We start from the raw sequence: 26,969 nt of genomic DNA, 5'->3' as shown, positions 1-26,969 counted from the left end.
TTTTCCCTGTTTTTAGGGAAAAAGTTAAGTTTACAGTAAAATGTGGAGGGTTACAACCCCCCAAGCCCCCCATAACGCCGGCGCGATGTCTATTAAGTAAAGTGGGGGGGTTCCCCAACAAAACCCCCCGTCGGAGCCCCTAAAAACAGTAATTTTGAGCGGCACGCGCCTCCGTGCTGCGCTCAATTGTCCGGGCACGCTTTTGTCTTTCGCGCCGTTATCTATGAACCCTTTAACGCGCGCTAAATCAGTTAGCGTCCCTTAATAAAAGGACCCCTTAATGAGATCTGAATGTTGTTTTGACACCTTTCAAAACAATCTTTTGTTTTACAATCAAGGATTTATACTGCATGTGTTCAACGCAAAGACAAGACCTATAATATGAATACAAGTCTTCAGTATCTTTCAATTTAATTTGAACAACAAACATGTTTGGTTTATTGACGGAAGCTTTTCACATGAGTTCTTGATATAGCTAAATATACAGAAATAGTGCAAGTTTTGCTGTGAATGATAGGAAGAGCTCAACCTTTAACTTCAAATTAGTAGTTTAAAGAATAGTTTTGTATGTTAGGGACAAAATTTTACCATGAGCACTATCCAAGCATTAAATGGTAAAATAAAGTAAACATGCAATAGATGTCACTAACGTTGACTTGGGGGAGGAAAGGGAGGGTATTTTCTGCATGTAAAGCATGTTTTTCATACAGAAAATTGCTCTTAGAAAATTGTGCAGCTGAGGGCATCCGCTGAAAATCAGGGGAGGGAAATTTCATGGTGACTCCAGAAAGTATTTCTTCACTGAGAGGGTGGTCGATCATTGGAATGAACTCCCACGGCAGGTGATTGAGGCCAACAGCGTGGCAGATTTCAAAAATAAATGGGATATTCATGTGGGATCTCTAATGAGGTAAAGGCAGGGGGTGGTGAGCAAAATCAAGGAGAAGGGTCACTAGAGTGGGCAGACTTGATGGGCTTTGGCCCTTTTCTGCCGTCATTTTTCTATGTTTCTATGTTATATGAATATATAGGTTAACAAAATGACCCATAAATAACTGTCCATTTTACATACCCATCCAACGCTCCTGGGGGTATCATTTGAGTGGATCTGGGCTGAGGGTCTGATATTTGTGCATATTTTTTTTTTTTTTAAATATCTGAGTGCATGCACAGAACACAAGCACACATTGATACCTTCTTCAGAGCAGGTGTAAATTTGTAAGAGAGTGGTTTGTGTGCTGTTTGTGACAGTTCTGAGAGCCCCCATGTGATCTTTGCCATTTATAACCTGCCAGAATCATATAAAATCGCGTAAAAACTAAATAAGGAATGCAAATTTCCTGTTTATTTACATCTGTAATGCCGATTTTACAATGCACATGCAGCTGGGGCGCTTCATAGATAAATAAGAGGAAGACGAGAAGATTTGTTTTTGAATCCCTCCCTCTCATTTCAAGGAGAAATAAATGTTCATACTGGCAGCACAGCTGCAAAGGTTCATCGATGGCGCTTCACCCACACAGACCTCGCATGGGTTTTCAGTGAAAGCACATACATACTTTCACTTCAAAAGCACCGAAGGGAAATATCCATGGAGGAACAACAAAGGCAATTTTGCCAGCAAGCAGGTTGGGCTATTTTCAAAGAGACAATTTTTAAGGGGTAAAACATTGCATTAGCAACAGGAAGGCTTTGAAATCTGTTCTCCCCATGTCTGCACCAAAGCCATTTTGAAAACAGGGCCCATACTGTTTACTATCAATCTTCTACAGCAGTGGTCCCCAATCCTGTCCTGGAGGACCACCAGGCCAATTGGGTTTTCAGGCTAGCCCTAATGAATATGCATGGTGCAGATATGCATGGCTGTCACTTTCATTATATGAAAATCTCTCTCATGCATATTCATTAGGGTTAGCCTGAAAACCCGATTGGCCTGGTGGTCCTCCAGGACAGGGTTGGGGACCACTGTTCTACAGAACATCCCCAAAATGATTTCATTCATAATATCTGAAATAATTCTAGAACTGCATTTTCTAAATGTGTGATGTTATAGAGTAATGAATAAATACGCTTGTCACTTCAAGGCATCAAGATCTATCCCACTGGATTGAAAATAGTACTACAGAATGAAATGGCAGCAGTCTATGAAAGAATGTTTTTGGTTATTATTAAAATACTGTACATAAATTGTTAAAGGTACAGTAAGGCATTCTTAACATAAGCTGGAGGATTGTAGACCTTCATAATCACCTGATACCATGCATCAGTTTCTAACATAATTCAAAGGAATATTTTTGCATATAAACTTGTATACTATATTTTTGTAAACAGTTTTTAAATATCATGGATAAAAAGCTAAATGTTTCAAATGCTATTTTAAGAAAATTGAAATCCATTTTAAATAATATGAAATTCAAGTTTAAAAAAAAAAAAATTCAAACAGTAGATTCTCCTCTAAGATAACTTTACCCCCCTTTTACGACGCCGTAGTAGAGGCTACCACGCGGAAAACGCTCCTATGCCCATTAAATCCCAACGGGCATCGGAGCAATTCTGCAACAGCAGCCGCTACCGTGGCTTTGTTAAAGGAGCCCTATGTTAGCTATAACATAAAATTAAACATTTTACACTTTTTAATCACCTACTATGTAGACACCCTGAAAATGCATATAAAGTTTATATATGAAGTAATATTTGCCCATTTTCATTGTCCACTTGGTGGTGCAGTGCTAAATGGCATTGTACCCTTTGCATGTCGTACAGGCCATCGTACTATTTTGAAAAAGCAGTCACATGCATTGAAGTTGGCATCACCAGCTGTTGCAGGCTGCTGCACCTCAAAGTCAAACTACCACCAAGGCGATGCAATAGCTGGTGCGGGAAATGATAAGACCTCAACCCAAGCAGAGAAGCAGACAGGGAGCCTAGGACCCCTTTTTTTGTTCTTCTTCAGAGTCCTGAGTGGGTCCTTCTACAGGATTGTTTTCCTGGACTGGAGACTGGTTACGACTTGGTTTATTGCTATCGTGGCTGCTGTGACTTCCTGCACTCCCGAGACGGGTAGATGCTACAACAGCTTTCACTGCAGCCTGATGAGAACAAGAGAGACATTAGACTTGTTACAAGAAATGACCTTTGCTTGCATTTCAAGTGCATAGCTTAAGCTTAGACTTTTATTATTTACTATTGCAAGCTCAGAACTTGCAGAAAAAAGGGATTTCAGAGTATTTCCTTGTGTTCTGTTATCATACTTGGGTACTTCCAATAGTAAATTTTCAATAGGGATTCTAACAGAGTTTGCATTAGTCTACCTGACTTTTAAATGTAAGGTTCTGTGTACATCACATTTGAATATCAACTTGAAATCCACCCCACCAATGGTTGGATATGTAGAAAGGGGGGGATGATATATGTATTTATCATAAAATAATCATTTGATAGAATTTAAGTGCTGTTAAAGTGTAAAATGTCTATATAATATGTTGTAATAACAACAAATCAACAAAAATTTGAAAGGTACTATATTAATAAAATAAACAAATAACAAAAACCATGCACAAAACTCAAAAAAGAGACACCGATTCCAAAATAATTTGTTAAAATTTACTGTAAACCTTAAATCTAGTTATTTAGAATATTACAATTATTAATGAATTATTACGGGGAAATGCCTCAGACTTAGGAGTAGATTATTTTGGAATCGGTGTCTCTTTTTTGAGTTTTGTGAATGGTTTTTGTTATTTGTTTATATAATATGGTGCACTTATTTTTGGCTTTAAAATGAATAAAGATAAAAAAAAGAACATCATCTTGAAATGAGTCTAAAAGTATATGTGTGTACAGTTAAATATTATTAAATAATGGCATTTAATTTTCATAAGAATAGCCATACTGGGTCAGACCAATGGTCCATCTAGCCCAGAATCCTGGTTTCCATAGTGTCCAATCCAAGTCACAATTGCCTGGCAAAACCCCAAATAGTAGAAACATTCCATGCTACTCATCCCAGGGCAAGCGTTGGCTTCCTTTATGTGTTTCAATAGCAGCCTCTGGACTTTTCTCCAGGAACTTGTCAAAACCTATTTTAAAACCAGCTACGTTAACTGCTGTTATCACATCCTCCGGCAATGTGTTCCAGAGCTTAACTATTCTCTGAGTGAAAAACTAATTCTTCCTATTGGTTTTAGAAGTATTTCTCTGTAACTTCATTAAGTGTCTCCTAGTCTTGGTTGCTCTTCTTTGAACTTTTTCTAATTCCGTCATATCTTTTTTGAGATAGGGCAATCAGAATTGAACACAATACTCAAGGTAAGGTCACACAATGGAGCGATACAGAGGCATTATAAAATTCTTAGGACCTCTTTTATTGGGCTGCGCTAGAAGATTTTAGTGTGAATCGGTGTGGTACATTATGTTACACTGCCATTTGTATTCCGCCAAAGCTCTTATGATTTCATGGCGGATCACTTATCAAGCTGGCCCACGTTAAAAACTAGTGCAGCTTGGTAAAAGGGGGTTTAATTTTATTTACCATTCCTTTTGTAATAGTTCCTAGCATCCTGTTTGCTTTTTTTGCCACCATCGCACACTGAGTAGAAGGTTTCAACGTATTGTCCACAATGACTCCTAGATCTTTTTCTTGGGCACAGACACCTAAGGTGGATCCTAGCATATGGTAACTATGATTTGGGTTATTCTTCCCAATGTGCATCACTTCCTTTGCATTTATTCAAATTAAGACTCCCTATTTTATCAAGCCATATTAGGATTTTTTTATCGCCGGCTGCTGTGGTAAAAGCTCCGATGCTCATAGGAATCATACGAGTGTTGGAGCTTTTACCGCAGCGGCCGGCAATTTAAAAAAAACCCTAATGTGGCTTGATAAAAGGGGGCCTAAATTTCATCTGCCATTTGGATGCCCAGTCTTCCTATTTGCAGGCACTTTTTCACAGTCCACATGCATTTTAACAACTTTGAACAGGTTAGTGTCATCTGCAAATTTAATCACCTCACTCGTCGTTCCAATTTCCAGATCTTTTATAAATACGAGGTGTGCTGATCCAACTAAGTTCCTAAATTCTGAGCGTTAATTTTGCCACTGTAGCTGAAAAGAGTGTTATCTCATTTCATTAAGTGCCAATTTGCAGAAACATAATCCTGTGTTTTGACATTGTTTCAGATCATTGATTTGAACCATATCCACTTCATTCTCTTCTTGGTTGGCTTGAGAACTTTTCAGCACCCCTTCGTATGTCAAACAGCACCAGTCCCAATACAGATCCCTATGGCACTCCACTATTTAACCTCCTCCATTGAGAAAAATGGCCATTTAACCCTACCCTCTGTTTTCTGTACAATAACCAGTTTCTAATCCATAACAAAACATTGCTTCCTATTCCATGACTCTCTAATTCTCTCAAAAGCTTTCTGAAAATCTAGATACACTATATCAACTGGTTCACCTTTATCCATGTTTATTTACGCCTTCCAAGAAATGCAGCACTTTGGTGAAGTAAGACCTCCTTTGGCTGAACCCAAGCTGACTCTGTCCAACTAAACTATGTTTTTTCTACCATGTTCCAGAATTTTATTTTTTATAATGGTTTCAACTTCATATCATCACATATCTCTACAAGACACTACCATTGAACTAAACTTTAAAAAATATACCCTTGCATGGAAAGAAGACTTGAATTTTGAGCTAACAGATGAGACCGTTGGTTTATTTGTTCTGACCAGTCACAAGGTGACCGATAATACAGCATGTTGAGAGTTAAAATATAAATTTACCTTGCGCTTATATATCTTGCCTTAGTGGGTGAAACATATTGGCATAGTCTCTTCTTATTGTTGCCCCAAGTATGGTTTTCCTGCAGTTTCATTAGGTCATGTTCCGGCTTTGACTGTCCATTCTATGCTTTTGGCAATCACTGCTCCATTTCCAGCTTATCTTTGGAAATGTGGCATTAAACTTGAGCCTTGCATTTTATTTGTATACTCACTGTAATCTCTGACATCTAAAGGTTTTTCCTCTTTTTTGAAATATGGGGGGAAAAGTAAATTTGCTGCACTGGTTGGATTCCAGAGGACCTTCTAAAGAGCAATGAAGACTTCAGATGATTACTTTACTGTAAGCTTGAATGCAATCAAATGTCAAAGAAAGATTCTGTACTAGGTAAATGATTTAATCGGACTTGGGGCGCTTTCTGGAATTTCTTTTCCCATACGGTGAGAAGCTGCATTTTGAACTTATAATTTTGTTTGTTGGGTTGGGAGGGGAGAGAAGTTTCAATTCATATTATGGTCTTCACATTGTTATTTGGAACTGCTGTTTTATATTCTTTTTTTCTGCTAATAAAAATGAGTTATCAGGAAGAGACTATAAGAAGTCCTAAATTATTAAAATACTAATGTCAACTGCCATATGAAATAATATGTCACGGTAAATGCATATCTCTTATAATAAAACCCTAAGCGCGCATGCGCACTCTTACCGGCGTGTTCCGTGATCCATATGTCCGTGGCCGGCAAGAGTGCGCATGCGCGCTTTGACTCCTTCCCTCACTCACTTAGCGGCAGCATCCTCCTCCGGGACCCGCTGACCCTCCCAGCGAGATGACCTTAACAACAAACATCCCTCCAGCGTTGGCAGCCGCAGCACGCTAAACAGACTGCTACGTGGCTTTCTCCTGCCGGTGAGTCCCTCTGCCGCATCACAGATGTCAAAAGGTTGAAGAACACTGTCCTATTGTTAGAGTAGAAGGTACGCCATTTTTCATTGATGGTTCTCTTGTACTCATTTATCTTAGATCTCCATATTGCTTTATCCTTTTTGTTCATTGTTTTGTTCCATATTCTTTCTAGTTATCCTGTCTTTTGTTTTAGTCTTGTTAATTCCGTGTCATACCAGCCATCTATTAGGTGGCGTCTCTTTTTTCCTTTCTTTAGGGGTGCAATTTTGTCTAAGATTTGGTTGCTAATGTTGGCCCAATTAGAGTTGAACTCCTTTTCAGTGTTAAAATTGGCGATTTAAGCAGCGTGTGCATCAGTGTTCACATGCTGCTTCGGGTCCTTCTACTGCCCTGATTTACTCAGGCACGTCCGGAGCAAATCAGGGCAGTAGAAGGGCCCGAAGCAGCGTGTGAAGACTGATGCATACAATGCTTAAATCGCCAGTCGTGCCCGCGGGAACGGAAGGGGGGGGCGGCGGCAAATGACTCGGATCCCGGGCAGCGGAAAGTTGCTGGGCTCCGCAGGCCTCCCCACCCCACCATCCTAACGTCAAACTGATACCTGAGGCCGGCCACCACCACCACCACTTCCGCAGCTCGCTCGCGCTTCAGCCAGTAGGTGGAGAGCAGGGAAGCTTTTGTGATGCGCGAACACGCAGCAGCAGGACGGACCAGAAGCCGCGCATGCGCACTTCCTATGTATCGCTACAGCTCACGGAAAAGCGGCACACACTTAGGAACTGCGCATGGGCGGCCTAGCATTTTATTATATTAGATACGTGGAGAAAAAAGACCTTGGTGAATCTCAGACTATCCAGAAAATGCTAACTTATACATAGCACGTCACCTTCAACCATAGGTAATAAAAAAAACTCCACGTAAATGAAAATATTCTAGTGACTCCCTCTGTTAAAGGAAAATCAACAAAAGATAGCCACATAAACAATCTCCATTGAACAATCTTGAAGACAAAGCAGTATTTAGCTCAAGTAGTGTCCATCTTCAGCCAATTATAGGCACCCTCATTGACAATTACATATGAGATTAATTGAACACAGACATTGGGTTAATGCCAAGAAAAGTTTGGAGCTTCTGGTTGATCACTGCACTCTTATAGAAGAGAATAGATAAGTTGTGAATATTTTGGTAATTAAAATCACCCATTATTATACTGTTTCCAATTTTCCAGCTTCCCTAACCTCTGTAAATATTTTTTCATGTCTGCTCATTCCATCCTGGGGGATGGTAGTACAGCCCTACCTGTATAGTCCTTCCTTTCACACATTGAATTTCTGTCCATGTGGATTCCACACTGCTTAATTTGTCATGCTGAATGTTTATTTTGTTTGATTTAATTCCTTCTTTAACATACAGCACAATCCCCCCTCCAATCTGATTTACTCTATCATTGCGATATAATTCGTACCCCAGTAACACAGCGTCCCATTCTTCCTTTCACCAAGTCTCAGAGATACCTATTATATCTGTCCTTTCCTTTAGTGCAATATATTCTAACTCTGCCATCTTGTTTTTAAGGCTTCTGGCATTTGCTTACAGACCTTTAAATAAGTTTTGTCATTCTTATTTACAACTTGCTCATTAATTGACATGGATAATTTGTAATCTTTAAAATCTATCTGCTCTGTATTTAAGGACACCTGGTCAACTATAGCCTCTATAACTATAACTATAGTCTCTATTGTAACCTCACTAACAGAATGACCTATCTTTCCTGTTTTGGTGCTATCTTTTAAAGATATCTTGTTCCAAACCATGCACTTTGAGCGACTGTTGGCCTCCCCCCAGTTTCTAGTTTAAAAGCTGCTCTATCTCCTTTTTAAATGTTGATGCCAGCAGTCTGGAAAGAAGAATGGACATCAACTTTTATGCAAAAGTGAATAGCAGAGATAGAGGCAGCAACACAGATTGGACTGGTGTCTAAATTAGCACAAAATAGAGAATTAAAATTTTGAAAATGATGTCAAGAACTTTATTCCTTTACAGAATATTAGTGTTGCAGCACTCACGTGTGTGTATAATTTAGGCGCAACCATTTATAGGGTTACCATATTTGCTGATAGAATAACCCAGCCCATTCTGCCACCAGCCTCGCCTTGTTCTGCTTCTGACTTGCCCCATTCCACCTCTAGCCCCGCCCCATCCTGCCTCCAGCCCTGCCCCATTCCATCTCCAGCCCTACCCCCAAAAAGCACATCTCTATTTTCCTGACCTCCAGGCCACGTCAGGAAAGCCTCCAGCATGTGCGGATGCACGTGATGTCATCCTTGCATGCCAGTTGAAGACCCTCCAAAAGCGGCCAGAGCTCAGGGCTTTCCAAAACCTGGAGAAACTGTCAGGTTTTGGAAAGTCCGTCTGGAAACTCGAACAGATTGGACCAGCTAGACGCTGGAAAGAACTGAAGGGGGGAAAGGATAAAGGAAAACACTTTCGGACTTATGTTACAAGACACTGAGAAGCTGCAGGTTGTTATTGTTTGTTACAAAAGGAAATTTGGCAGCTGACCATTGACAGATCTGCAACCTTATCAAAATTTATTTTTGTTTGCTTGGACTGGAGATTCATTGATTGGATTAGGGACTACAAACTGAGGTAGTCCTGAAGAAAAATTGGAGGTTAAGGCTGGCTAGTGAGAGCTTCATGAAGTGCAGCAACCAATTGAATGAACTGGAACAAAAAGAGCCAGTGAGTGTTCTGTTTTGGGGATACTTTTATTGACTGACTTTTCGTTCTCCGAAGAGATTTTTAGTACAGTACCAGAATCTGAAGAACTTACTTATGCCTTATTATAATAAATTGCCTTAATCACCTTTTCTGGACTAACTTGTTTGGTGTAAAATTTGAGTAAGCACAGCCTGCTCAGAAATGAAGGCGCTCCCACAAACAGATTCAAGAGATCACAGAATTGTCGATGGCTGAAGCAGAAGCAGAGTCACATTTCAGCCAATATTCAAAACTACTTAACTGGCCAGGAATGGCAACTAGTCAGTTAAATAGGGTTTTGGCATCTAATCATGGATATTCAGCAAGCGATAACCACTTATCTCACACTGAATATCTCCAGTTAGTAGCAACTGGCTATATCATGCAACTAAATTACTAAAGTGGATAACAGCTGTATAGGTATGACAAAGTAATGAAAAAAATACAGTGATGCCTTGGAATCTGAACTTAATCCGTTCCAGAACCCCGTTCAAGTTCCAAAACATTCGAGTTCCAAGACAATTTTTCCCAATCAGGCCCTAGGATCCTGTGGGTTGGACAGTGGAGGGGCGGTCCCGCCTCATTTGGACAGAGGCGGGCCTGCTGGCTGGACGGTGCAAGTTGCCGTCCGGCCAAATTGGAGGTAAGCCCAAGGAGGGGTTCCAGGGTGGGGGCTTTCGTTGGGGGGGTCTGGCAGGAGGGGTTGGGTACCCTCCTGCCGGCGATCTTAGGGGGGCCGTTGGGGGGTCCAGTAGGAGGAGTTGGGCACCCTCTTGCCAGCGATCTTCGGGGGGGCCGTTGAGGGGTCTGGCAGGAGAGGTTGGGCACCCTCCTGCCATGATCATCGGGGGTGGGGGGGGGGTGGGGAGGGGAGGCTGGTGAACTTAGCCACGTTTGCTATGCCTGGGGAGCAATTTTTTTTTTTTTTTAGAAAAAGTGCCTCCCGATTGGCTGATTAGACAGCTGTAGGACATCTACAGCTGCCTACAATCGGGAGCACTTTGCCACAATGTGCAGGGTGTTTGGATTCCAAAGCAGAGTTCAGATTCCGGGGCAAAATTTGCTACAAAAAAAAAAGTTTGGATTCCAAAGCGTTCGAGTTCTGGGGCGTTCAGATTCTGAGGTACCACTGTATATTATTCGCGCTGTGAAAAAAGTATATTATTCGCGCTGTTAATGTATTTTGCAGGGCTCCTCAATAATTCAAACATAGTATCATATTGAAATCATAAACACAAAAAATGGTGGAGAAAAACAGATCTCAATACACAGACTTCCGGGACCCACAGTACCCTAAGCAGTCTGTATCATCACTAGTCTGTAAAAAACCACTCCACTCATATAAATACTCTATCATACATTCATAAAGAGTTTTTACCAAAAGTGTAAATGTGCATTCAAACAAAATGAAAATTAAGATTCCACAGCAAAAAACTAAGATGACAGAGTATTTATAAGTGTGGAGTTTTTATTTTTACAGACCAGTGATGATACAGGCTGCTTAGGGTACTGTGGGTCCCGGTGGTCTGTGTATTGAGGTCTGGTTTTCTCCACTATGTCTTGTGTTTATGATTTCAATGTGATATTATGTTTGCATGATTGAGGAGCCCTACAAAACACATGAACAGCATGAATAATATACTTTTTTTTTATTACTTTGTTATATCATGCAACTTACACCGTTAGGCGTTGATATTCAGCACCTAATCGGATAAATTTTGCGATCCTAAAGGACCACATATATAGCTGGCCTATCTAAAAAGTTAATTGTTAATGTTGAATATCGACATAACTGGTTATCTTTTTAAAGGTTAAAACCCCCCCGAATATTCAAAGCTGGTCACCAGGAATGGCCAGGCATTTAGATATCATGATTTAATGCCAGTGGCAGACGGCAAAAGTGCTGCCCACTGCCAGCTGAATATGGGGCCCCATGTAAGTGTGTATTTTATAAAATAGGTGTGTTAGAGCTATAAATTTGTGCGTGTGAAGTTGCGCACTACTGGGGGGGATTTTGTGCACTACTTGGGGTCATTCTAGTAGCCTGTTTTACAAAAGAATGTAGGTACCTATGTTGCTTTTAAAATAGACATAAAATGAACATGCTTTCAAGAATCTTTATAGGAGCCCCATTACAAAATTATTCTGAAAAGATGTTAAGATTGTTGCCTAAGTAGGTGAGGGAGAATAGAGAGAATTAAAGAAGGCAAGAAATAGGGTAGAAGATCACGAAGAAGTAATGAGTATCTAGATGGGTTTTCTCAATCTTAAATCAGATACTCAGTGAAAATATGCCATATGTTAAATTAACATTCTATAGGCCTACCTTCAGCTTGCGGCGAGCATTGAACTCTTGGAGTTTCTTCTGCGCGTTATCCATATGTGCAAAATTTGCTGCTTTTCCTGTTACCCAAGGATGTTGCAAGGCTTGATGAGTGGTAAGTCGTTTTTTAGGATCAAGTACAATCAGTTTTTTAACCTACAGGGGTTGAAAGGAAGCAGAATGTAAATTATCATGATTCTCTCCACTGCTTTTGTGGTTTATGAGCCATTATGCAGTCAGCATTACTTATCCATATCAGCTATTCAAGAAAAATGTACCTGACTGGAGACAGGCAATTATAACAAAAATCCAGGATCCTAGAAAATTGAAAGTATAGCTCTGATGGTCAGAGAACTTGAACTGGTTTATGGCCAAGGATAAACCTTGAAATAAAATAAATAAAACTCACAGAAACATACAAAATGATGGCACAAAAGGACATAGGCAATGGAACACTTTTTTGTTTGGGGGCCCAAAAGCTTCGACCTAAACTCTGCCCCAGACCTGCCCAAGCTCCACCTCAGACCTCACCCCCATAATAATAGTACTAATTATAAATGCCATTTCTTCCATTCATTTTTCATATACATACAATATAATCTTATTAACCCCACATAATGGTAATCACAAAATTAAATTACACAAAGCACATTCTTTTCCCTCCCCTACCCCTGCATAGCATTTCTTCCTTTCTCCTCCTCCCCCATGTGCAATCTCTCTCTCTAATTGTCTACCATCTCTCTTTCTTTCATTCCTTCCCTTGCTGCAAAGGGAGTGGGGAAAGAGAGAGAGGGTCCAAGGTGCATCTCTCTAACTCCCTCTACTGCTACATCCAACATTTCTCCTTCTCTCATTTCCCGGACTGTGTGCAGCATCTTTTGCCCCTGCCCACCAACCCCATGCCCAACAATTCTCCTTCTATCACCCCTCTATTCCCTCTACCACCATATCCAAAATTCCTCCCTCTTGCATCCCTTTCCATCTGTCCCACTGTTCCCTCTCCACCACCACATCCAACATTTCTCCCTCTCATCTCTTTCTATCTCACTCCTCTCCCACCACCCTGTCCAACAATTCTCTCCCTCCCTATATCCAACAATTCTCTCTTTCTTCCTTTCCCCATGTACATCATCTCTTTCCCTCTCACTCACACCCATTCTTAACACTTCTTCCTTTCTATTCCCTCCCCCACCTTAGCAACTTTCCCTCCCTCCTTTCTTTGTCCCAAGTTCATGTCCCCTCCCTTTTATCCAGCCTTTGTCCCTAGTTTGTGCCCCCTCTCTCCCTTCTGTGTCCCAAGTTTGTGCCCTCCTCCCAAAGGTGTGTACCTGTGTTCTGGCTGGCTCTAAGACATCCAAGTAGGCCTCCACCGCCTTTCTTCCAGCTGCACTTCTTTCTTTACAAAGCCACAGGCAGCAACAGCAGAGTATGGCCAGAGCTCCTGGTGTGAGGGCTGCTTGGCCTGCTACCAAAAGGTGCGTGGCCACACAGCTTAGAGAGAACATTGTTTTATTCCTTTTCACTTTTTATCTAATCAACTTTCTATCTCATTCTCTCATCCCCTAGATTTTACATTTCTCATCCTCTTATTCCCTTTTATCTGCTTCCCATTACCACATTTCAACTCTTGTATACTCATTCTGCTCACTCATCTCCTTGACAGCTCTCCCACTTTGATCCACCATTTCAAGCATCTCCCCTCCTTATCACTTACTCCATCCTCATTTTTCCTCTTTTTCTTTCTCTCTCCCTCCCACAAGCGAAACATCTCTCCTTTCTGCCCTTCTGCTTCCTCCTCCCAAGTCTGACATCTCTCCTCCCTCCCTCCCCTTTCCAACCTCGAGTCCATATCTCCTCCACTTTCCCTGTCCATCTGTCCTCTCTCTCTTCTGCTCTCGCTGAGTCATCCATCTCTCCCTCCCCCTTCCCTCCCCTCTGAATCTCTTTTCCTTTCCCCATTTTGCCCTCTCCACCAAATCCATCTGTCCCTTTCCCCATTTTGCCCTCTCTGCCATTTCTCCCTTTCTCCCCCTCTCTCCCATTCACCTCCTTCTACCATCTCTCCCTGACCCACTCAGCCTTCCTCCATGTCCATCTCTCCCTTTCCTGTTTCCTCTTTCCTCTGTCCTCTTCCAAATCCATCTCTCACTGCTACCCTTCTACCTCCCTCTACTGTCCCCAAGTCCATCTCTCCCTGTAATCTCACAAATCGGACATCTTTCCACTCCTCCCTCCTTCCTTCCTGAGTCTCATATCTCTTCCTCCTTCCCTTAAATCAAGGTCATGTAGAGACAAGACAAGATCATACAGAGCCAAGACAAATGATCTTAAATCAGACTTCTGGTCTAAACCTTGTGGCGTTCCCCAAGGGTCTCCACTATCTCCAATGCTTCAACCTCTTTATAGCCTCCCTTGGGTCCAGTCTAGACAATCTAGGTGTAACATCATTCAGCTACGCAGATGACATCACCATTCTCCTTCCCTTCGACCCACCAGCGCCCACCTCAATAGAAAAACTGCAAAAAAAACACTAGAAACAGTGGAAAAATGGATGAAAGGTCACAAACTAATGCTAAACCCAGATAAAACAAAATTTCTATTGCTAGAAAAGGACAAAACCCCATCCATAACAGAATTAGAAATAAATGCTACCAAATACCCAATACAGCCCGCCCTAAAACTCCTTGGAGGGATGATAGACAGATGCTTCACTATGCAAGTTCAAATCAATAAGACCATCCAGAAAGTCTTTATAGTCATGCGCGACCTGCGAAAAATAAGAAAATTATTCGACAGAGAGCAATACCATCTCAAAGTCCTTGGACTTTTGCAACATCCTCTACCTGCCATGCCCTGCAAACATGATAAAACAATTACAGACAGTACAAAACACAGTCCTCAGACTAATCTACTCACTATGCAAATACATTTTTCCCTCCGTATCCGCAGTTTCCGTATCTGTGGATTTGCTTATTTGCGATTTTTCGGCCGCTGACTCCGCCCCCCCCCCCAAATTATATCATCATTAAAGTACTTTTTCCTTTTACTGTACCGTACTGTACCGATAAAAAGGTTTATTGCTTACCATTCATTAACTCTGAAAATCACTGCTTATAAATTTTCTCCCACAAATTCGCTGCTTCCATGCTTCCCAGTGTGCACTGAGAAAAACACTGCTTCCCAGCATCCATAGAAAGAAAGGTTTCTTCCCAGCATGAATGGAGAAAATCGCTGGGAATCGCTGCTTGTCTGCATGCTTGCCCAAGCCCTGAATTCTTTTTGAATCACTAGTAATCGCTGCTTGCCTGCTCCTAGCCCTCTATTCTTTGTGAATCACTGAGAATCGCTGCTTGTCTGCTCCAAGCCCAGAAAATCATTGCTTGCCCCTCCTTCAGGAACAGATCAGGTCTTCCACCATGTCTACAAAGTGCAAGAGTTCAAGTGGAGCCAATAATGCTCCCAAAAGGGAAAAAAAAAGTGAAAAGGTAGAATTACTGGATATGCTTCAGAGACTAAAGTCATCCTCCGCTGTTGCTCGACATTATGGCATAAATGAGTCAACCATTAGGTACATAAAAAAGAATGGAAAACAAATCCGTGAAACTGTTGCAGCAGCTGCATCAGTAGCTGCGAAGACATTACATGTTGTGCAAGATGCCAATCTCTCTCGTATGGAAGCTGCAACATTTCTGTGGGTGCAGGTTTGCTATAAAAAGAGAATCCCACTAGACTCTGTGATGATAAGAGGAAAGGTTAAGTCTTTATATGAATACTTGAAGAACAGAAAAGGTGAAATGTCGCTATCCACCGACTTTCTGGCCAGTAAAGGGTGGTTTGACAAATTCCGTCTGTCCTGCGAAATGTGAGAATGACAGGAGAAGCAGCATCTCCCAACCAAGAGGCAATTATTGAAGAGAAGGGCTATGAACCAGAGCAGGCATTCAATGACGATGAAACTGCTCTCCTTTGGAAGAAAATGCCACAGAGGACTTTCATTAGCAAAGAGGATAAGCAAGCACCAGGTTTCAAGGCTGCAAGGGATAGATTAACCATGCTCCTTTGTGCAAATGCAGTAGGCCATATGATAAAGCCAACCCTGATTTATAAAGCCGCAAATCCCCGAGACTTGAAGGGAAAAGATAAGTTCCAGCTGCCTATTTACTGGATGAGCAACAAGAAGGCTTGGACCAGAGCTCTGTTCCTAGAGAGGTTTCATCATTGTTTTGTGCCTGAAGTAAGAAAGTACCTGGCCGATAAAGGAATTGAATTTAAGATTCTGTTGGCATTGGACAATGCCCCTGGCCACCCAGACCATATGAGTTCCACATTGAGGGTGTTGAGATTGGCTACTTGCCCCCCAACACAACATCTATCATCCAGCCTCTCGACCAAGGGGTAATAAGGAACTTCAAGCACACTACACACGGTATTCATTAGAGAAAAATTGGAAGGAATTCACTATTGCGGATGCCATCAATATTATTGAAAGAGCAATGAAAGCTGTAAAGCCAGAGACAATGAACTTGTGCTGGAAGAATGTGTAAAAAGGGATAACACTATCAATATCACAGAGCAAGGCCAATAAATTATGGAAAACATCATTAACTTGGCAAAGCAGGTGGGTGGGGAAGGCTTTGAAGATATGGATACGGAGGATGTTCAAGACTTAATAGACACCAGAACAAATGAACTAACGGAAGATGATCTCATTGACCTGACTGCTCCTGAAGAAGAGGCAATAGCAGATGAAGAGGAGGAAAGAGGATTAGAAGAAGAAGTGACAGAAGACAAGTTTACACTGGATGATATCGCAGAGGGCATATGCAGGTTCAACGGTGCGACTGACTTTTTCTAAGACATCGATCCATCCATGGTACGTGCATTAAAGATGAGGGAGTTAGCAGAAGCAGCGATTTCTACATACAAAAACATATACAAAGAGATGATGAAGCAGAAAACCCAGATTGAAATCACAATTTCCCAAGGATACCTTGAGTCAGTGCCTCTCCAGCCACTGCCTCACAATCCACCTGTTCCACCCATGAGGAGGCATCCCCTTTGTCTCTTTGTCTTCCTCCTACTGAAGACCCACTTCCAATGTATGAGGAGGCCCCTGGAGCTCAATTATCCTCTTCGTCTCCTCCTCCTGCAATACTTGTACAGGACGATGAGGATGAAGATACTGCCTGAGTATTGTTTAGTACTGTATTCCAGTATTGACCTCTCAGTACTGTATTGAACTATTAGTATTGAACTTTTTGTTTGCCCTGAGAATATGATTGTACAGTACAGGTATTGTTGTTTAATAAAATTCTGAGAATTTCAATAGTAGTAATAGTGGCTTGTTTCAAAAACTGCGAATAACATTAGAAAAGTTATTTGCAGTTTCAATACTAAAAACGACAGCTTTTTCTAAAAACCATGAACAACGTTTAAAAAGTTATTTGCAGTTTTTCTATATTCGCGCCTATGTTTCACCCGCATCCCCCGTGAATACGGAGGGAGAAGTGTATGACCATATCACCACCGCATACCTAGACTCACACTGGTTTCCTACACAAGCGCAAATACTATTCAACTTTTACTGTCTATTATTCAAAGTAATGAACGGCACTGCCCCCACCTACTTAATCAATCGCCTAAACTAGAACAAATCAACCAAATCAAGGAGAACTCAGACCCCATTTACCCACCCCCCAATCAAAGGTACACAACAAAACTTGATCATCACCTCTCCAACATGCTGACAACAACGAAAGGAAATCAAAACCTTGTTTTTCAGAAAATTTATCAAGAAATACTAATATATCCCTTTGACTATTCCCAGTCTTGTAAATTACCCAGCAAAGTCTCAACCATATAAACAGCACCCTAATTTGTAATTTTCCTGGAAATGTCCAGTTATCTTCTTTTGTAATCCGCCCTGAACTGCAAGGTATTGGCGGAATAGAAGTCACTAATGTAATGTAATTTGCATCCAACATCTCTCCCTTCCCCAAGACCTATATCGCTCCCTCTCTAACTTCTACCCCTACCCTAAATCTGAAATATCTCAGGAGGGGCCTTATTTCTAGGCAGGACTCCTGTGGAAGCAGCATCTTGCTGACAGCCAGCGTCCTTTCCTCGATATCTATTCCTTCCCCTGTACCCCTGCACGTCTACCTTGAATTTCTTGTAATAGTTGCTAGGTGGCAGAACTGAATCAGTGCCACTCTGCCACTGGCCCCTTCTCTCCATTGCGCCCCACCCCAATGGAAACAGGAAGTTGTCAGAGATGGTAGGCTGCAGTGGAGAGAAGACACCGGGGCCGGTGGCGAAGCAACGCAGTGAATTGGTTCCGCCACCCGGAAATTTTTACAAGAAATTCAAAGTAGATACACAAGGAGGAAGGGAAGGAGTAGATGTCGGGGAAGAAACACATCAAAGAGACCCAACCAGCAGGTATGCTGGCTGGCAGCAAGATGCAGCTCCCATGAGAGAGCCGAGGTCACTGCCTCAGTTGATATTTCTATCCCCGCAGGATCCCCATCAGCCCTGTTACTACCAGCAGTTTTTGGGGAGGCCATGGCCCCTGTGCCCCCCCCCCCCTTGTTCTGAAGCCTATGCATAAGGACCATATGGTCGATCCAATCTTCCATCCATACCAACTAATAAGCTCTGCAGTCCTTCCTTCTCCCTTGAAGATCCTATATGCTTGTGCCATGCTTTCTCAAATTCAGATACAGTCCTCATCTCTACCACCTCCTCTGGGAAACTATTCCATGCATCTACCACCCCTTCTGTAAAGACAGAACTGTCAATATTCATCTGCTAGGGGCGCTGTCATTTTTAGGCCCAGAGCCAATAGAGCAGGATCAGAAAGGGAAATCACTCCATCCCTGTCCTACTAGACACCAGGAATTTCCCCTGAGTATAAAATGGGGTTCTTGGGAAGTCTGGAAGGGGGTGACAGGGCTTCCAGTTTGACAAGGGATCATGGGGGGGGGGGACAGTTCTGGGAGGGACCATTTTTAGTAGCCTCCACCTTGTTTATATTCATTGACGGTAGGAACTCCAGAATTTTACATGGAACTCAAAAGAAAAGCATTAGCATCTGAAAGGATTAGAGGGGGTGATGCAAGAGAGATCAGGGGGATTGGAAAGAGAGTGATCAGACAGGGGGAAATTGGACATGAGGGGGCAATCAGAATGGGGGGGTTGATAAACATTGCTGTCATGAGGAGACAATTAGAAAAGAGAGGGGAGGACATTGGCTTGGCAACCCAAAATTATGTGGTGCTAGCTGATATTCAGTACCAGCACTTGCATAGCTAAGTGAGCATAGTTAGGACTCTTTTTACTACTACTATTATTAATTATTTCTATAGCACTACCAGACATACATAGCGCTGTACAGTCATGAAGAAGACAGTCTTTGCTTGAAGGAGTTTACAATCTAAACAGACAATAGAGACAAACAGGATGTCATGGATATAGTTAAGGGGAATGGTTAATTTGCTGGCTAGGTTGGTGGGCAGTGGGGGGTAGGGTTATGCCAACTCCTCTGACTCTACCCCAATAACACCCTTCTCCTGCCTGGTTCCAAGATGGCTGATTAGTGCTGACATTCAGTAGCACTGCCCAGTTAACTGCTGCTGAACATTGGCGGCTGGCCCACTAAGCTTAATTTAAGTGGGCAGGAGCCTCTCCTTACTGTTTAAATTGCTTTGACTATCAGGCCCATATTTCCTTAGATTACTCCTGAGTTTATCTCATTTGACCTCCATCTCCTACCTCTTCCCATAACTTCTTATTTATGTCACAGAGGTATTTACTGTAAATATCTCTATCATACCTACCTTCTGCTACCTTTGAAAGTATACACATTAAGATCTTTAACTTAGCCCCCTTATCGCCCTTAGGCCTTATAATGAAGATCGCAGACGATTTTTAGTAGCCACCTTTTGGAATGTCTCCATCTAGTTTATACTTGTTGAAGGTAGGGGGCGCCAGAATTCTACACGGAACTCGAAGAAAAGCATTAGCATCAGATCTATGTTATTTGAATGTTCTAATATACGCTTATTAGGTGTTTTGTAAGTATTATATCTCTGCTATTTAAATTGCAGTGCTGTTAAATACGAGGGCGTGCTGAAAAGTTCTCAGCCCAATCAACCAAGTTCTTAATTTCTGAGCATTATTTTGCCACTGTAGCTAAAAAGAGTATTATCTTATTTTGTTAAGTGCCAATTTGCAGAAACAAAATTCTATGTTTTGACATTGTTTCAGATCATTGATTGAACCATATCCATCATTCTCTTCTTGGTTGGGCTGAGAACTTTTCAGCACCTTCTCAAATGTATTTTTTTGATACTGTTTCAGATAGTCTTGTTATTAAGTTTCAGTCTGCTGATTTTGAGTTTACCTCAAACTCCCTACACAAACCCACAAAGCAGAGAATGGCACATGACCTTGTGGTGTGGCAAGCTGCAAACTGTGTGAGCACATCTCAAAGGATCCCATGGTCACTCTTATTGGAAAAAATATTCAACATAAGGGGATCCTTCACATGCTCATCTTCCAATGTAGTATATATCATTCAATGCAAAAAAGTGCAAAGAAAGGTAGTGCTACATTGATAAAACAGGCCACACTACTTGGCCTCTAAGTTTTAGGCACCATTATAGAATTGGGCCCAAAGTGTGTGTTTGTTGCAGGCTTCTGGGTCTCGCTGCATCTTGTCAGGTAGAAACCGATGCTTCAGCCATCATATTGTAGCTTTCTTCAGGGTATGCTTTGAGGTCTGAAGTTTGTCTCTGCCAGCTGCAGAAACCCTGAGAGCACATATAACCCAGCTTCATGGGGAGAACATCTTTAAACTCAGAGACTTTTCTATTCTATGGGAGACGGGGGGGGGGGGGGGGGAGAGAACAACTGACTTTCCCACCAAAACTCAAATTTGTGATCAACTGACTTTCCCACCAAAAATTCAAATTGGTGACCAACCGACTGCCCTGTTCCCAATCATGTCAGTGGACCCACTGACTATATAGATTTGATGGGGGATTGCGAGATAATACAGGGACGGCCTTGATAAAGCCTGCACAGCGAAACATGTCAGCATAGTTCCCCAGCTGACAGAGCTTCAAAAAAGAAAGATAAGTGATGAAAAGGCTTTTAAATAAGTTAAAACAAGCTAAATAAGTTAAGCAATCAATTAAATCATAAAATATTAATAAATATTAAAAAATGGAATCGATGACGATATAGCAGCTCGTCTATACAAAAATGTGAAGGAACAACTGCACTAAATTCTGATGATCTAGGAAAGGGATCTGTAAGAATCAACCGATTTAAGAAAATAATATATAATTGGTATATGATTGCATATTATAAGTTTGTACATCAGTGTGATTATAGAACGTGACAGCCAATAGGAGTGACTTAACATTGTAATGTAGCATACTATACAATATATTGCATTGTTAGTTGAATATTTTTTACTGTTGTAATTATCTATTGCCTATGTTTGACTTATTTTTGCTGTATACCACCTTAAGTGAATATCTTCAAAATGGTGTTAAGTAAATCCTATTAAAGCAAGCCAACAGTGAATATGAGAATGGTATTGTGGCTGCCTTCCATACTATCAGGAAATGTGGACAGTTTACAAAGAGAGGTCATACCTCTCAGTTATTCTCTAACAGTTCTCATTTTTCTAAGAAAAAGGAGCCTGTTCTGATGCATAATCATAATGAAAATACATAAAAGAAACAGTTCAATCAAACTGGGAAGATGGCAATTTTTCCATGAAGACTACCTCGAAGGAGATAAGTTTCAGCACTCACCAAATCCTTCGCATTCAGAGATACATCATCCCACCAGGGGGAGACAAAATCATAGTCACAATTTAGAATTCTCTTATACATGTACTGGTCTCCTCTTTCATCATAGAATGGTTCAAATCCACAGAGCCTAGGAAAATAGGAAGACTGGTTATACAGACACAACACTCAGAGCAGGCTGCTAGCAACTGTTACTTTTCAAGCAGGAAGAGGTACAAAAGATTGGACTAAACCGGAGCCTCTTCCCAAAAACCTGCTAGGTGGTTGAAGAGAAAGTAGTAGCATCTAATTCTAGTGTTGTCTCCAGGGAACAGAAGCCCTTTTACTAAGCCATGTTAAGCAGCTAGTGTGCATTTTACAGTGCATTATATATTAGCATGGACCTGTGCCAACACCTAACACGTTACAAAAGCCAGCTATGATAGCTGCTGAACAAAGGTAGGGGTGGTGTGTAGGATGACAAGGGTGGAATAGAGGTGTGGCTGTGCTAGCTGACAGAACTACCCCTTAGAAGTAGTCTCAAGGTACTACTATTTCCACAAGATTATCACTAGGGAACCATCGGCGCTATTTTGGATCTTGACATACTCCTGAGTGGGAATGGAGGGCGAATGCATTCACCATGGGTCACTGGACCATATATACAACCCCCAGGTAGATCCCAGGAGGGGATATGGGTTGAGAGGAAGGGCAGGGTTTGTTTTCAGCATGGGTGAGGCGGATCAGATGAGGTGGATATGTCACTTCTGAGGGGCTTGGAAGATGGACATGTATCAAAGGGAATTGGACGATGGATATCTTTGGGGGGGGGGGAGGATGCATCACAGCTGTTCTTTATCTCATTATTTTTTTATGCATTGTGATACATTCTGTGGCAGATAGTACAGGGGCACTTGTACTATGTCACACTGCATGAGGTACCTATGCAATAAGTGCTGCCCTGGGTGATAAATGCTGGGCAGATTCTGGACTTGCCCTCTACATTACAACACAGGCTTCGCATTTACCGAATATAGGGCTCCTTTTACGAAGGTGAGCCAGCGTTTTTAGCGCACACACCGGATTAGCGCGCGCTAGCCGAAAAACTACTGCCTGCTCAAGAGGAGGCGGTGGCGGCTAGCGCGCGCTATTCTGTGCGTTAAGGCCCTAACGCGCCTTCGTAAAAGGAGCTCATAGTTTTTGCACCCCAATGCAGAGAAAGTACAAAAAACTTAGGGCTCCTTTTACAGAGGCGCGTTAGCGGTTTAACGCGCGTAATAGCGTGCGCTAAACCGCCGGCCGCGCTAGTCGCTACCGCTTCCTCTTGAGCAGGCGGTAGTTTGCCGGCTAGCCCGGGGGTTAGCACGTGATGAAAAGTCGCGTGCGTTAAACCCACTAACGCGCCTTCGTAAAAGGAACCCTTGGCTTTCCTCCCTTTTTTTTCAGAATCAGCATCTACCCATTCTAGTGAACCAACATCCTAGTATAACCTACCCTTTGAATAAAATGTGTATTTCTATTGTATTAGGTCAAAAGGTTCTGCAGTGTAAGAGAAAAAAAAAATAGTAAGACAATTTGTAATCCTAATTTTAAAATTGATTCTTAGGGCTGTATTTACTACAAGAGGTTACTGTGCAACCATGGTAACATCCACTATTTACCATAAATCCCATTTTATGCAATGGAACCTATTGATTAATGATAGGGTCTTTTTACTAAGATGCACAAACAATTATCGTGTGCTAAATGCCATGAAGCCCATTATATTCCTATAGCTGTATGGCATTTAGCATGTGCTAAATCCATTAGTACACCGCAGTGAATGGACTTCAGTGTGCATTAATGATGTTAGCACACTAGCACAACAGTGCACAGCTAGTGCTTAGTCATTGGAAAGATTGATTGATATTTCCATTTCCCAGTCTCCGGCTCTTTCAGAAACTCACAAATTGATTATTAATTAACAAAAGCATACTGCAAAAATACAATAAACCTAGATATTCAATGCTGGGCCAACATTGAATATCTGTTTTTTTAAAGCTGGCTAGCTCATGCCCAGTTAACTTGATATTCACAGCTAACTGGACATACGCTAGCGCATAAAGACAGGATAGCTATTTATGTGGTCATATTTGTCTGATAACAACTGGCTTATCACACACGCGTTCACTGGTTGTTTGTACCACATACTCACCTGGAGCCAACTAGGTCCGGACAACATTTGCCTGATTAAAACTGGTTTATTACATGCTTACTGGTTGTTCGCACTAGATACCTTCCTGGACTGCTATTTTTAATGAGATTTTATCATTTTAAATTACTATTATATTGTTTTATACAACATGTGCTTTTATGTTTTGTAGTAACCCCCTTTTTAAAAATATATTGACTTTGTAATAAAAATTTTCCCTGTATCATCCAGAGAAAATTGTTCCATCTTATTGTTTTGCTTATATATGCACTAACTGGTGACTTCCATGTACAATTTAAATACCATACCATATTGTTTCTAATACCCTGCAATTGTCTACTAGGAATCAGTGACGAAGTAAGGGGCAGCAGTGGGAGGGAGTGGACCGCCCTGGGCTCCTTCTTGGTGGGAGCACCAGTACCTCTCCACCCCTCCCATGCCACATTCATGCCCTTCCTTCCCCGCCCCCCTGTACCTCTTTAAAATCTTTGCTAGCATGAGCAACTACTCTAGCCTGATGCTTGTGCTGGCCTGATTCCCTCTGAAATCACTTCCAGGTCATGGGGCCAGGAAATGACATCAGAGGGAAAGCCAATGGCAGTATGAGCAGTAGGCCAGAGAAGCTGCTCACACCGGCGAAGATTTAAAGAGGTAAGGGGTGGGAAAGGAAGGCACGAGTGTGGCGTGGGAGCCCAGAAGGAGTGAGAGGCAGAGAAAAGAGCATGGGGGGGTGCCACCGCCCCTGCCCCAGGCACCTCCTACCCAGGTTTTAAAGCAGGAATAACATGATTAAGACAGTATGGAACTTAAGTGCTGGACTATAGTGGGAATAGATGTGTTTTTAGTGCCTTCCTGAATTGAAGGTAGGAGGGTATTTGGCATAAGCAGACCAGGAGGCAGTTCCAAATTTTGGGGCCTTAAAACTTGAAGGTGTATTCGAGCCAAATAGTGCAGATATTTGGTCACTAATGATCAATTATAGGCATGAACTGAAATTAATAAAAATTTATATATCTTTTTTTAGGTACCAGGATCCATGTGTAAATTTTAAGTTCAGTTCCAAAGAGAGGGCAAAGCCATGTGAAGGTCATGGGTGAATTGAGGGCATTCCTGTAGTTTATGTACGCTGTTAACAGAATTATGGGGATCCGTGCCTAATTTTGGTGCGAGGATTTATATCAGATTTTAGTTGGTATAAATCCTCAGGTGTGATACCCAGCACCAAACGTTAGTCTATAAATGGTGCTTAATTCTGAGTGCCGTTTAGAGAATAGCGCATAATGTGGGGGTTTTTAGTTGGCACATTTTAGTTGGACCGGGTTTAGGCACCTTCGGGTGTACACTGTTGATTTTTGGTTTATTTTGTTCACTTCTACAGCAGAGGATATTCATCAGAGAAATGTTGCATCGTTCCCAGATAAGTACTCCTTTTTATCTGGGTTTTAAAAGTTATGCATGATGCATTTTATGGGACTTTACTGTGGTTATGATTGTCCCAGTCAGCAACCTCTGCTCTAAATATCACATTGATTTCATTAGTGAACAGAGGAATGCGGATCTGAACACAGTCTTGGTTATGCAAAGGAATGATTAAGTTATTCATGATTATACACTATATATAGTGGATTTTTAAATATAAGGTATAGAGCCTGAGTATAATTCAACATTGAACCAATTTTTCGGCACCATTTATGGAATTCAGTCCCCCAAAAAAGGTATCATCTTTTTTTTCTTGTTTGTTTTATTTCTATTTATTATCGCTAGAGGGCCACCTTTCACTATTATCAGCACTTGCTTGAGATGCTAACAATTTACAGTCACTGGGGATTTTACTATCTTGCAAATATAAATATTTCCTTGTTGTGGGATTCCATTGAGATGATATTATAAATATTTATATTACAGCCTATGCTGATGACTCTGGTTAAAATATCAGAGGTCATCGCCATGGTGAATTTAATAATCCATCAGGGTTCAGTGTCCTGGAGCATCATTTAATTAGTAGACTGCAATCATTCCTTAAGCTGCAAAATGTAACTATATATATATATATATATATATATATATATATATATATATATATATAATCAAGACAAACGTATATATATTTTTTCAGGTAAAAAAAATGTCAGTGACATTATTGACTTTTCTAAAGGTTAGAGCCTCGCCTTGGATTACAGCACATCCAAAATATGCCCTTTGCAAATGTCTACATGTAGTCTGCGTAAGGAATTAACCCCCCCCACACACACATACACACACACACACAATCTTCCGGTGTGCATACCCCATGTGAAACAAATAAAGCTTCAGTTAATTTGAATTTGTTTCCCTTATAATATTTATCAACTTAAGGTATAGGGAGGGGGGGAAGTTTATTATTATATGTTTTATATGATAATGGAATATATGGGAGGGAGGGATGGGAAAGGGGAAGGGATAAGAATTTATGAAATATATCAATGATTGTTTGTAAGTGATGTATTTATTGTTAATATGAATGAATATATTTAACACTTAATGTATTTTTGAAAATGAATAAAGAATTAATAATAAAAAAAAAGAAACAAATAAAGCTTTATAAAATGATCCCTTAAATACCAAATTCAGCACTTAAAGGGGCAATTCTATAAAGAGGCATTTCTGTGGCAATTATGCATTTAAATGATTAGAATGCCAGCCTATAAACGTGTATGTGTGCTGATATATGTGTAAATGCAGAAAATCAGCTATATATACATGCACACCTTGTATACAGTAGGGCATATTTGACAGGTAGGTGTCGTTTGTGTGGATCATGGTTGGAACTCACACATGTTCTTAGGGACAAATTCTATATATAGTGCCGTACAATGAGAGGCTAGAGAAACTGGGCCTCTTCTCCCTTGAAAAGAGGAGGCTAAAGAGAGGACATGATCAAAACATTCAAGATATTGAAGGGAATCGACTTCGTAGAGAAAGAGAGATTGTTCACCCTCTCCAAGGTGGAAAGAACGAGAGGGCACTCGCTAAAGTTAAAAGGGGATAGATTCCGTACAAACGTAAGGAAGTTCTTCTTCACCCAGAGTGGTAAAAAACTGGAACACTCTTCCGGAGGCTGACATAGGGGAAAACACCCTTCAGGGATTCAAGAAAAGGTTGGATAAGTTCCTCCTGGACCAGAACATACGCAGGTAAGGCTAGACTCAAATAGGGCACTG

At 41.3% G+C, this 26,969-nt stretch overlaps 1 protein-coding gene across 1 annotated transcript in view; it reads right to left on the bottom strand.

Moving 5' to 3' along the window:
• Nucleotides 1-1,102: 1,102 nt before the first annotated feature.
• The window catches only part of CAMK4 (calcium/calmodulin dependent protein kinase IV), a 312,089-nt gene continuing 286,222 nt past the window's right edge, over nt 1,103-26,969 (bottom strand). Inside the window, exons 9-11 of the mRNA XM_033929125.1 lie at nt 21,603-21,729; nt 11,779-11,931; nt 1,103-3,089 (exon numbers count right to left, since the gene is read on the bottom strand). Coding sequence (XP_033785016.1) covers nt 2,925-3,089; nt 11,779-11,931; nt 21,603-21,729 — 445 coding nt within the window. The 3' untranslated portion in view covers nt 1,103-2,924. The remainder of the gene's footprint in view (nt 3,090-11,778; nt 11,932-21,602; nt 21,730-26,969) is intronic.

This window comes from Geotrypetes seraphini, chromosome 1 (genome assembly GCF_902459505.1).
Source record: "Geotrypetes seraphini chromosome 1, aGeoSer1.1, whole genome shotgun sequence".
Classification (NCBI taxonomy): domain Eukaryota; kingdom Metazoa; phylum Chordata; class Amphibia; order Gymnophiona; family Dermophiidae; genus Geotrypetes; species Geotrypetes seraphini.
Note: the sequence above shows the minus strand (reverse complement) of the source record. Positions and strands in the feature narration are given on the sequence as shown.